This window comes from Geotrypetes seraphini, chromosome 1, assembly GCF_902459505.1.
Source record: "Geotrypetes seraphini chromosome 1, aGeoSer1.1, whole genome shotgun sequence".
NCBI classification, from domain to species: Eukaryota; Metazoa; Chordata; class Amphibia; order Gymnophiona; family Dermophiidae; genus Geotrypetes; species Geotrypetes seraphini.
The window spans coordinates 315,738,851-315,752,413 of record NC_047084.1 but is presented as its reverse complement, the minus strand read 5'-3'; the positions used below and the strand labels follow the sequence as shown (position 1 = coordinate 315,752,413).

The 13,563-nt window shown below is 45.1% G+C and overlaps 1 protein-coding gene across 4 annotated transcripts in view; it reads left to right on the top strand.

Moving 5' to 3' along the window:
• Positions 1-5,033, top strand: part of AIMP1 (aminoacyl tRNA synthetase complex interacting multifunctional protein 1) — a 127,983-nt gene extending 122,950 nt beyond the window's left edge. For all 4 annotated transcript variants that reach the window (XM_033956598.1, XM_033956588.1, XM_033956607.1 and 1 more), the window contains exon 7: positions 4,770-5,033. In XM_033956598.1, the coding sequence (XP_033812489.1) occupies positions 4,770-4,936 (167 nt within the window). In that variant the 3' untranslated portion in view covers positions 4,937-5,033. The remainder of the gene's footprint in view (positions 1-4,769) is intronic.
• Positions 5,034-13,563: the final 8,530 nt, after the last annotated feature.

The following is a 13,563-nucleotide window of genomic DNA, read 5'->3' as shown; positions in this document are numbered from 1 at the left end:
AGAAGACCCTGGCAAGCAAGTTATCAAAAGACAGCTAGAGCGTGGTACCAACAAGATTTGAATAATGACTAGACAACAAAAGGTAGAAAAAATAATTTTATTTTCTGTTTTGAAATGTGTATCCTGGCAGAGCTGGTGTTAGACAGCAAGCGTGAACTAGGACCTAAAAGAGAGAGGAAGTCTTTTTTGTTTATTTTGTTTATACCACAGCGCCAATGTAGGTAGGAGAGGGAAAAGGGGATGAAGAGGCTACAAAATAAACCCACCAGGCTGTTCAGAAAAAAAAAAAAAAACAATTGGGCAGGAAAATCGAATAATTGATTCAATAGGCTGAATTGAATTGAAATTTTTTTTCCTGAATTGGGCAATACTAGTGCACACCTAATTTAATTGAACAAGCCAGTTAGCACTTAAGAATTGGCATCTTAACTAGCAATTAGCAATAACTGGATTTAATTAAAAGTTATGAGCTTAAATTTTACCCACCAGTTCAAAAAAGGTGTGGAAATGAGGTCATGGGTGAATTGGGGGCATTCCTAGAATTTACGCGTGTAGTTATAGATTAAGGGGGATATACATCTAATTTAAGTGCAAGGATTTTCACATTTCAGTTGGTGCAAATGGATGTGCCTAAAGATAGGCACAGTTCCTGGGCAGAAGCACTATTCTATAAACCACGTTTAACTTTAAGTATTGTTTATAGCAGTGTTTCTCAAACTTTTTAAGATCTGGCACACTAAGCGGAGCAAATGTTTTTTTGGCACAATATAATTGAAATTATAAAATTGCAAAACCAACCAAAAATTACATTTGAGTTCTTTATTTAAACTTCTTTAAGCTATGCATGGGTAATTGTAACTATGGTGAAACTAAAGTAGGTAGAATAGAATTGCTAATCAATGTGATGGATGTGCTTGTTTTGAGTGCAAATTAACTCAAAACGTGGCTCGACAGTCAACAAGCAAACACGCATTTCATCACCCACCATTTGCAGTCGTTCTCTTCTTTTTCGATTTAATTTCTGTCAGAGCTGAAAATCCAAGTTCGCAAAAATAAGAAGATCCAAACAATAATCCTTGATTGATTTGTTGCTCAAGTTAGGGTAACTACTGCATAAAAAAATTTAAAAAAAGCTAAAATTATTTTCTGTTAGTTTTCAAGGACCAATCACGTCAAAAAATGATGCTTGTCTGGGCAGTTGTATCCTTACGCACATAGATGCTTATAACATTAACAGACTCTTGCGTATGTGACATACATGTCATCTATTCTAGTATATAATTGTGTGACGGGGTTGTTTTTTTTTTTTTTTTTTTCTTTATTTATTTGATTATTCATTACAATATCTTTGTAACAAACATGCATGAATGAACACAGAAAATACAAATGTAAATTCCCAATCAGGGATTAACATAATATAAGGAAACTATTTCAACCATGTCCTAGTCCACATTAAAACTGATAGCCAGTACAAATAAAACATCAAAGCAAATCTTTCTATCTACTATCTAGGAACAGGCAAATGGCTATTATATATATTATACATCATCCTCCAAAAATAAACTGAATATTAAGAATTAAACTTTCAACAAAGGTTTCTCTTTAATAAAATCTTCCACCTGGGCTGGATCAAAAAACACATATTTATCATTTCCATATGATATCAGGCAACGGGGTTGTTTTTTTAATAAAGTAAAATTCTGGAATCTCTAATGGCACACCTGGAATCTCTTTGGGGCATACCACTGTGCTGTGGCACACAGTTTGAGAGACACTGGTTTATAGAAAAGTATTCAGCAGTTTTTAGCAGTACCAATTTTTTTTTTTAATGTGTCATAAATAGAATCTAGTCCACAGTGTACACACTCCTGACACCACTTGTATTTTGTACATTTATATGTGCAAGTAGAGTGTAAATATAGACACTCAAGTTATAGAACTGCCTTGTAAGATGGTAACTTTATAAACTTTTTTTCACAAGTAAACCATATGAAAGAATGCTTTTATAAAATTACTCCAAGGATTATGCCCATTTAAAGTAGACATGGAGAATAATACATGTATTTCCACATATGTATTTCAAAATATCTCCCCATCAGCATTTACACCACCTCCAGTTAATTACTCCATTGGACTTGGTGTTTAAGGAGGGGTTTAAAAGGTGATTTCTTAAATGTCATCTTCTACATGTAGTTCTGTGAGCTCTGGGAACATAAGAGGTAGAAAATCTGAGATGTAAACATAGAACAAACAGCAGACCCACAAATATAAAAGTAAAAATAAGAACTTTAATCAAATAATCCCGTATGCCTGAAGTGGCCATGTTTCACCAGAAGGCTGCATCAGAGGCAAAACTATAGGGTAAAAACAACAAAATTACACTTCCATATTGACAATGAATAAAAAACTGTAAACACAGACATAAATTTAAATAGACTATATTAAAATCACATAAGAACCATACAGAACATGCAGAAAAATGATTAAATAGACTAAAACATATACATGCCATTAATTATAAGAGAACCATGCAAATTTATGTAAATCATGTCAAGAAAAGCATCAGAAAAGTGACATTAAAATTTGAAAGATGTACTTGTGCTGTCTATGCTTCCTGCTGCTCATAATACTAAAATTAAGAACATCTTTGGAAGGTGGCGAATGTTACGCCAATCTTCAAGAAAGGTTTGAGGGGTGATCCGGTGAGTCTGATGGTAGAGGGAAAGATGGTAGAGGCGCTGATAAAAGACCGCATCATTGAGCACCTTGACGGACATGATCTAATGAGGACCAGCCAGCATGGCTTCAGCAGAGGAGGTTCTTGCTTGCCAAACTTGCTGCACTTCTTCGAGGGAGTAAACAGATGGATAGACAAGGGTGACCTGGTTGACATTGTATATCTGGATTTTCAGAAGGCTTTCGACAAGGTTCCGCATGAACGACTACTTTGAAAAATTGCGAGCTATGGAATCGAAGGTGAAATACTCACGTGGATTAAAAATTGGCTGGCGGATAGGAAACAGAGAGTGGGAGTAAATAGACAATACGTGGTCTGGAAAAGCATCACCAGTGGAGTGCCGCAGGGTTTGGTACCTAGACCTGTGCTCTTCAACATATTTATAAACGATCTGGAAATTGGTACGAAGAATGAGGTGATTAAATTTGCAGATGATACAAAGTTATTCTGAGTAGTGAAGACGCAGGAGGATTGCGAACATCTGCAACGTGACATAAACACGCTTGAGAAATGGGCTGCGACATGGCAGATGAAGTTCAACGTGGATAAGTGTAAGGTGATGCAAGTCGGTAACAAAAATCTTATACACGAATACAGGATGTCCGGGGCAGTACTTGGAGAGACCCCCCCAGGAAAGAGACTTGGGAGTACTGGTCGACAAGTCGATGAAGCCATCCGCGTAATGTGCAGCGGCAGCAAAAAGGACGAACAGAATGATGGGAATGATTAAAAAGGGGGATCACGAACAGATCGGAGAAGGTTATCATGCCGCTGTACTGGGTCATGGTGCGCCCTCACCTGGAGTACTGCGTCCAGCACTGGTCGTCGTACATGAACGACATGGTACTACTCGAAAGGGTCCAGAGAAGAGCGACTAAAATGGTAAAGGGACTGGAGGAGTTGCTGTACAGTTAGAGATTAGAGAAACTGGGCCTCTTCTCCCTTGAAAGGAGGAGACTGAGAAAGGACATGATAGAAACATTCAAAATACTGAAGGGAATAGACTTAGTAGAGAAAGACAGACTGTTCACCCTCTCCAAGGTAGGGAAAACGAGAGGACACTCTCTAAAGTTGAAAGAGGTTAGAGCGACTAAAATGGTTAAGGGGCTAGAGGAGTTGCCGTACAGCAGCGGCAATTCTTATGTTCTTTATGAAGAACTGCTATGATCGTCATCAATCCTTAGTAGATAATTTAATGAAATGTAAGATTTTAAGCTGAGACACTTATCTTTTTCGGCTTCAGCTCTGTCGACAGAACAGTGGACAGAGCTGAAGCCGAAAAAGATAAGTGTCTCATCTTAAATGTCATTAAATTATCTACTAAGGACTGATGACGATCATAGCAGTTCTTCATAAAGAATATCAATGAGGAATTATTGCACAAACTTCCGAAGATCCTTAAAACTATTAGAATGATCATTATGAGATAGAATTCATGCAATCTCACAATGTTAGCATTAAGAGCTTTAATGCAATTGAAGAATTAAATGCCGAGATCTTTAACTTGACAAATGTAAGTAACATAGGATATAAATAGACAGGGGAGGGTGCTAACATGAATGGAGCATGGATGTAGCACACCGAATACAATAAGTTAAGTATGCTCTTGCTGTTTTAGACACCCATAGCTACAGTAGCTGTGTGGCTGGTGTAATTACAGGTGCCTAGATTTAAAGCCTGCCGATGCCAGGTTCCACTAGTAGGCTGTAATGGAGTCTGGGTGTCCAAATTATGTTTTTAGAATATGCTCTCATCACACAGCATCAAGGAGGTAACCACTTATGGAATTGCTTCCTTATGCACTAACAGCAATAAGTTGGACTGATTGTTTTGGCTTGGAGAAGTGCTGTCCTTCAGTTGTGTTCCTATTGGGTATAGCATATCAATGTTGTTTAGCCTTTGTTTGAGGATCCTGTAGAAGAATTGCATATTGTTGGGATGGTAGTGTGTGTGAAATTGCTAAAGTGTTTCTTTTTATTAATCCTAGTTTATAAAAATGTCACCATTAATTTGAGAGTTGATTGTTTTGCAGGGGAACCTGAGAAAGAGCTGAATCCCAAGAAGAAGATTTGGGAGCAGATCCAGCCTGATCTCTACACCAATGATGAGTGTGTTGCCACCTACAAAGGCGTGCCATTTAAGGTGGAAGGGAAAGGACTTTGCAAGGCACAGACTATGTCCAAAAGTGGAATTAAATAAAACTGTTTTATTCTGTAATTGCAGAGAACTGTTTTGGATGAATTATGTTAAAAATATAGCGAGCACAATAAATACACCTTTTCCTTTCAATCTCTCATTCATTTTTGTTGTCCTCTCTTTCCAAAGTATGTATATTTACTGTATCTGCAGCTCACAGATACCAATTTGTTGGCAAACAGGCTAGCTTCGTGGTTTAATAGTCTGTTTTTCTTGGGAAACCTAGAATTTGGTTTTTAGTTGGCTTCTTATCCTCAGGGACTTACTGAGCTGTGGATTCCCAGTAAGTTTGAAGTGAATAACAGCTGCAAGACAAATGTACAAAACAACATATCAGAAAATTTTACATGTAAATTTGGGAAGGGGGAGGTATGTTTATAATGATGCTTAAATTCTTAAAGAGATACCCATTTTCTATTGAACTTTGTTTATTAGAAAAAAGTAGGCAGTACAAAAACTTAAGCTAATGAGTAAGTCCTGAACAACACCAGAGACCTTTAGAACACAAGTGATAATATACTTAAAACAATCCTTTCTTTTAAGGTATATGCATAACTTTGTGAAGTTTGCCCGACAACAGTAATTATATAACCAATAGTCTTTATATACGGTATATACTCAAATATATAAGTAACCTTTTCCCCCCCCAAAAGGGGAGGGGGGGAATGGTTGATTCAAATATAAACCGATATTAGAAATTTGGGTGATCATAGTGTGGCCTCAATGTCCTACCAACTGAAGACAAACCTGCCCTGCTTTTGGCTCCTGCATAGCATGAGCTCTTTCCAATACTGGGCTGCCATTGGAGTTGGGAGGAAGAAAAGTACTGGTATGGAAAGGAAAGGAGACCAAGGATTTGGAGAAGATATAAAAGGTAAAGCGGAAACATCTGTGATTGAGTACCTGTGCATGTGATCTCGTATCCAAATCATACAATTATACACCCTTTAAAATCAGAAGTTGTTTTTTTTTTAAACCCACAACACCCTGCCTAGAAAAAAATAATAGGAAATTCGGTAGGGTTTCCAAGAATCTATGATTATTTATTTTTAAGCAAAACTAAATTAAAGGGTTAATTTTAAAACGGCTTGTTTATGCAAGTAGTATGTGTACACTATTCCCTACCCTAGTAACAACACATCTTTTAAAGTGTGGGTGTACTTTAACTTTGAACACTACCCCTGCAGATTTATGCAAGCTGCTACTTTCCTCCACAAGCCCCCTTCCCCCAATGGCCAACACTATCATCTTCCACAAGTGCCATCATATTTCACAAACCCAACCCTCCCTTGATGAAAGGTGCTACTTTCCTCCACAAATCCCAATGACCGGTGCTACCGTTTTCAACTTTTATCCTCACCACCTGATCCGATCATTGGTGGCACAGCTATCTCTCCCCACCCCTCCTCCCCGATGCCTGAAATTTCTGTCCTCCATAAACCCTCCTCTCTCCTCCCCGATGGCCAACACTACTATCTTCCACAAACCCAACCCTCCCTCAATGAAAATTGCTATTTTCTTCCACAAATCCTTCTTCCCCGATGACTGGCGCTACCATCCTCCCCTCACGCAGCTAGCATTAGGCTTACCATTCCCATGATTAAAGAAGATGACATCGATGTTCCGTGCCACGCTGGAGCAGAGCCTTGAGCTTCTGTGCATGCTCGAGGCTTGCTGGTTCCTGCCCTTTTCAAGAATCCCAGTACGGCATGGAATATTGAAGTTGGCTTCTTTGATAACGGGATTGATAAGCCTAATTCTAGCTGTGTAAGGAGAGGATGGTAGCACCAATCATCAGACCTTTAGACTCCAAGCAATTTTGGAAAGTATTACATATGGTAGCACTGACTTGAATACCCATATATTATTCAAAACACCATCTGATATTACCCAGAAGACTCTTTAGATTCCTGAAGCAGGCCAGTTTGGCCGAAACATGTACATGTCGAGTCATTGAATTATTGGATGAATAAAGTCATTTGAACCATTGGATGATTAAAAGGACATTTTCATATTGTCGCAACCCGGGCTCCTGAACCACGCAGCGAGTTGGGTTCACAATGACCACTACTGCTCCCAGCGCATTCCCTCCAACTGGGGAATCCTTCAGGTTCCCTAGGCACCGGCCTATGGTAGAAACCAACAGGTAAAATGATCACAGTAAAAGCAGGCAAGAAAATCACACACACACCCAGGAAAGTCAAAAATAAAGGTAGCCTTTTATTCCTGACCCTGAGTCAGGTTGCTCTGATGTTGTCAGTAAGTTGTGATATTTTCCAGTACATTTGTTCAGAAACTAAAACATGCGAAACAGGGCCAACCTGGCCACACTAGCTTCACAAACACTAGAATGAATGTTATAACAAAAATCAAAAGCAAAGAAGAGCACAAAACCAGACTTATGGCTGGACTTCAGTCTCTGCGACTCAGTCCTCTTCACCAGCCTTAAAGGATAAAGCTAGGTTCAGCAGTGCTCTCTTTCTATGGAGGAGCAGTAAAGAAAAATTCACAAGGCTCTGGTTACATGAAGATAAAACTTTTCCAAAATCAAAAAGTATACTGCTTAAAGCTGGAACTCTGGCACAGGCTGACTGCAGCTAGGAACTATACAAAACAGAGCTCCTCCATGGCTGACATTCCCTGCAGTAGCTTATCAGTAGTTAATTAGCTTCCAGCTGTGAGGAGAGGAGAGCAAGCAGAAATGCTCCGTAGTTTACAAATGTCCCAGCAGTATAAAGTACCAGTGTGAGAGAATACCTCAGAGCCTAGCTCTGGGAAGTGGGACAGTTCTGCCCACAAAATAAACTTAGCCCCAAAACTTCACAAAAAACCAGGTAAGCATCAACAAAGTAGCATAACACTTCCAACCTCTTAGCTTGTGTCCATAGCTTCCAACCTCTCACTAGGAATACTTGGCATATCAGTGTCCATGGGTTCTCAACTCTCTGTCTCTGGTGGGTTCAGACACCTCTGACATGTCCACCATTTCACAGTCTCGTCCCAGCTCTTCAGCATTCAGCTGGGGAGCTGAGTTGTGCTGCCATGCAGGCTCACGTTCCCAGCTTCTCTGCTCCTCCCCCCCTCTGAGTCTCAGCTGCCTTGTTTTAACAGGCTCCAAATCACCCCTCCCTGCTCTAAAGAGGGGGAAGGGAGAAAGCTCCCTCTGCAGCTGTGACTGGTCACATGACAGCTTCCTCCTAGGTCTCTGCTTTTCTGGGAGATGTAGTTTCCTGTTCCCTGAGGTCTTATGAGTTCTAACAGCAGGCTTGGAAGAGTAACCTGCAGCTAGTCTGTACTTTCCCTGGCCGTCGCTGTCTGACTCAACAATCTCAGTGCAAGGGAGGTCAGCGCTCTCACACTCAGCAGAGTCAACCTGGTCAGCTCTCCTGCACAGGGGCTTCTTGCTCTTCTAGTTATTCCTGTGACAAAGCTAGGAGGAGAGCTAGATTTGTCACAATATCAGCTTGTGTTCACCAGTCTCTTTGGGATAATTCCACTCTTTATTTTTTGTATATTTATATGTATGCATAAGAAGGTATAATATGAATAAATATGATATATTTTATATAGGTATGTACAAGTAGGTATAAGCAGGTAATTATAGACGGAAATAAGAAAGAAGATTGATTTTGGTTTAAGAGAGCTGTATTGAGAACCAACTCAGAAAATAACTATATTGTAACACCTTTACAATAGCATAAGTATTGATTACAGTTTAATAATGTATTGATTATAATTTAATAATGTCTGTATTGAAACCATCCCATGAAATGCAAACTCTGTATTGTAACACCTTTACAGAAGCTCCTATAAACCACTCTGAATTGATTCCACTAGTCATTAGCAGCGGCATAGAATTTATGTGCTAAGAGAATTGCAGCCATTTCACCATATGCCAATTAAAGGGTTAAAAAATTCAAGTGTGGAAACTTTTCATAGATCGCTCGTACTTTAGTATTAAGGTTAATTTTCAATTTTAAAAAGTCAGATCACGTGATACCTTACTATCGGAAGTTGCACTGGCTTCCAGTTGAGGCCAGAGTTATCTTTAAATTTGGGATTAATGTGTTACATGGTGCTACATAGCCTCATAGCAGATTGCTTGGTGGATCACTTTACACTGGCTCACTCAAGGCGTTCTCAACATTCTCTTGTATTTTTTGCTTTCCCTTCATTCAAGGACTGTACTAAAAATATTTCAATAGGTTACTTTCATTCCAAGCAGCAACAAGAGACAAAGAGTTTAGTCAGTTGGTAGTTAATGCTACATCTTATCAACATTTTAACCAAAGGCTGAAATCTTTATTTATTGATAAATTTTTATAGAATAAGCTCTGTACTTCCCAGAGTTTGTTCAGTTTCTTTGAATTGTGAACCGCATAGAACTGGAAGATGTTGCGGTATGCAAATAAAGTATTATGTTATGTTCAGTAGAAAGGACCCTTAATATGAGCTGAACATACATTATCCCAGGACAAGCAGGCATGATATTCTCACATGTGGGTGACGTCATCTACGGAGCCCCGATGCGGAAGCATTTTCAAGCAAACTTGATTGAAGATTTAAGTTTGCTCTGCTGCTCCACGCATGCGTGCCTTCCTGCTCCACTAGGGGGTGCATCCCCTCGTGGTCTCCAGTTCAAAATTTTCCGCGAGCCTAGAAGACGTGTTTTTCAGGCTCTGCCCCAACTGCCTTCTAGCACCGCGATTTTTTCTTGTTTTTTCACGATTAAGTCGCTGTGCGCGAATTCCTTACCTTTTTACTTGATTCCTGCTTCGTTTTCAACGACCCGGAGGCTTCCGGGTCCCCGTGGCCGCGTGGCTAATCGAGCCGCGGCTACTTTCGATTTAATGTCCCGGCCTTTGACCGGCTTTAAAAAGTGCACCCGGTGCGAGCGGCTTCTTTCTCTCACAGATCCGCATCGCCGGTGCATCCTTTGTCTGGGGGCGGCTCATCCAACCGACTCCTGCCCCCAGTGCGCTATTTTCCAAAACCGGGCCCTCCGCCGAAGAAAAGCCCGCATGGCGGATCTCTTCACCCCGGACCAACCCTCCACCTCGGCCTCGAGGTCGGCCCTGGCCTCGGCCCCGGCCTTGACCTCGGCCCCGGAAACCTCGGCATCGCCTCGAGATTCGACCCCGAAGCCCTCGGGACAACAGAAAGCCTCGGCTCCGGGTAAGTCCCCTCTTCCCTCTTCAGGTTCTGTAACAGCGAAGAAGCCAGCCTCGGGGACAACGGCGACGCATGGCGGAAGCCCCATGCTTACAGCCCCGTCTAAGCCCTCCAAGCCTTCGGGCCGTGCCTCCACCACACGGGAATACTCTGATACGAGGTCGCCCCCGGTGGAGCGCACCGAGGCAGTGGACATGCCTTCGATGCTGTCCGTGCCCGTCTTCCAGGACCTACTCCGAGCGATGATCACGTCGGAGCTGTCCGCTGCAATGGCCCAGTTTCAATCGGCCTCGACCTCGATTGTGCCAGACCAGCCTGAGCCTCATACCGAACAACCTCGAGGAAAGGTGCGCAACCCTCGCCGCATCCCATCCTCCTCGGACTCCTCGCCGAGACGCCCGAGACGTTCCCCCTCTGCGGACCGCCGAGGGGCAAAACGTCGGGCTAGAACGACAGAAACCGCCGTACCTCCAAGAAGGCCCGAGGTTCACCAACCCTACGAGGCCGTTCTCCCACACCTCGTACAGGACCACTAAGGGTGGCTGAGTTATCACTCTCCAACCCGCGCATCCTCCGAACTCCCCTTCGGACGCATTCTCCGAGGGAGTCCGGATCGAGGTCACCAATCCGACATCGATCGGTACCCCTAACCCCGGCATCGTCTCCGAGGGGCTCCTCGAGACGCCGAAGATCGACAACCCCGGAACACTCTCACAGTGCTTCCCCAACCTCGGAGCATGGATCAGAGCATGAACCTCGATACTCGAGGGAAGCCTCCTTATCCTTCTCCACCCGACGAAGGTCTCGTTCCCCGACCCCACACGGGGCCCCGGGGACATCTCGCCCATCCTTCACTCGCTTTGTCCAAGACATGGGCCACGCATTGGACTTAGACCTCCAGTCCGACTCCAGATACTCTAAGGAGTACCTGGCGGAGCTGGATATGCCATCACTGCCCAGAGAGTCCCTTCGCTTACCACCTAACCCGGTACTCCAACAGGCCTTCTTCAGGAACCTGGAGACCCCCTACATGGTCACGGCCGTACCCTCCAAAATGGAGGCCAAGTACCGCACAGTACCTTACCCGGGATTCGAGCAACCACAGCTCTCCCACCAATCGCTGCTAGTGGAATCCTCCTTGAAAAAGGCTCACCCGTCCCGGGTCTCAGCAGCGGTCCCCCCAGGCCGAGAAGGCCGAACCCTGGACAAGTTCGGCAGGAGACTATACCAAAACGCAATGATGGCCTCTAGGGTGCAAAGCTACACTTTCACCTTCACATCATACCTCAAACACCTCATTGGACTATTGAGAGCCTTTGAGACTGACCTACCGGCCTCCCGGCAGGGAATGTTCGGCCTACTCTTAGAGTCCCTCTCCAACCTGCGCCTTCATCTATTCCACGCAGCCTACGATGGCTTCGAACTCTCCTCCAGAGAAGCAGCCTTCGCTATCGCCATGCGCCGACTAGCTTGGCTGCGCCTGGTCGACATGGACCCCAACTTACAGGACCGGTTGGCTAACCTCCCCTGCGTGGGAAAGGAATTGTTCGATGACACTATTGAGGCGGCGACAAAACGCCTCTCCGAACATGAACGCTCGTTTGCCGCCCTTGTCCGGCAAAAGCCCAAACCGCCAGCGCCCAGGTCATACAGGGCCCCTCCGCGCCGCTACCCACAAAAGTCCACCCCTGCTTTCTCGCGGCCCCCACCCAGACGTCCGCAAGCCCATCACAGGGCCATGCCCAAGTCTCAACCGCCCGCGACCACCAAACCATCCCCGTCCTTTTGATGGGACACGCGGAAGGGGGCGGGCCCCCTCCGCCATAGTCCCAGGCCGCCTTCCCATCGGAGGTCGACTCAAAGCCTTTTACCCTCGCTGGGAACAACTCACGTCGGACACATGGGTCCTTGGCGTGATCTCATCAGGGTACTCTCTCAACTTTCGGGCCATTCCCCCGGACAATCCCCCAAGGAATTGCCCTCCCAACCGGACTCAGCTACCTCTACTCCTCTCCGAAGCTCGAGACCTGCTTCGCCTGAGAGCAGTGGAGAAGGTCCCCCCCGACCAACGGGGGAAGGGCTTCTACTCCCGTTACTTCCTGGTACCGAAAAAAACGGGAGACCTACGCCCAATACTAGACTTGAGACGCCTCAACAAATTCCTGGTACGGGAAAAGTTTCGGATGCTCTCACTACCAACACTCTACCCCCTGATCGACGAGGGCGACTGGCTCTGCTCCCTCGATCTCAAGGAGGCGTACACACATGTCCCAGTGCACCCCGCTCACCGCAAGTTTTTGCGTTTCCAAGTAGGGGACTGGCACCTACAATACCGAGTCCTCCCCTTCGGACTAGCATCATCACCTCGGGTCTTCACCAAGTGCCTCGTGGTGGTAGCAGCAACCTTACGCTCCCAGGGCCTCCAGGTATTCCCCTACCTGGACGACTGGCTAATCAAAGCCCCGTCCAAAGAAGGGGTTATCTCAGCGACCCAACAGACTATTACCTACCTACAAAGTCTGGGGTTCGAAATAAACTTCCCAAAATCTCAACTACGCCCCTCGCAGTCCCTACAGTTCATCGGGGCCACGCTGGACACGGTTCGCCTCCGTTCCTTCCTCCCTCCTCTGCGCCTGGAGGCGTTAGTAAGTCTGAGCCGAAGGATCTCTCGGCTGACCTCAGTATCAGCCCGACAGATGATGACCCTCCTGGGCCACATGGCCTCCACCGTCCATGTCACACCCTTCGCCCGCCTCCATCTGAGAATCCCTCAATGGACCCTGGCGTCTCAATGGCGTCAAGACCGGGACCCGATCGACCACTCCGTGACAGTGACTCCTTCATTGCAACGATCGCTCCGCTGGTGGGCCGACTCTTCAAATCTTTCCAAAGGTTTGCTCTTCCTCACCCCACCCCACAGCAAGGTACTCACCACGGACTCGTCGGAGTACGCTTGGGGAGCCCATCTGGACGGCCTACGCACCCAAGGAATGTGGTCAGCACAAGACCGCCGCTGCCACATCAACGTGCTAGAACTTCGGGCCATCTACCTCGCAGCTGTAGCCTTCCAACATCTGCTCCGCGACCGAGTGGTTCTCATCCGAACCGACAATCAAGTAGCGATGTACTACGTAAACAAACAAGGGGGCACAGGGTCTTGGCCCCTTTGTCGGGAAGCCCTGCGCCTCTGGAAATGGGCAATCTCCAACAACACCTTCCTTCGGGCGGTGTACATACAGGGAGAACAAAACTGCCTGGCGGACAGACTCAGCCGCCTCCTCCAGCCACACGAGTGGTCACTACACTCTCAGGCCCTACGAGGAGTGTTCGAACGGTGGGGGAACGCCTCAAATAGACCTGTTCGCGTCCCCTCACAATCACAAGCTGCCTCTCTTCTGCTCCCGGATATACTCCCCGGACCGGCTCGAGGCCGACGCCTTCCTCCTCGATTGGGAGGG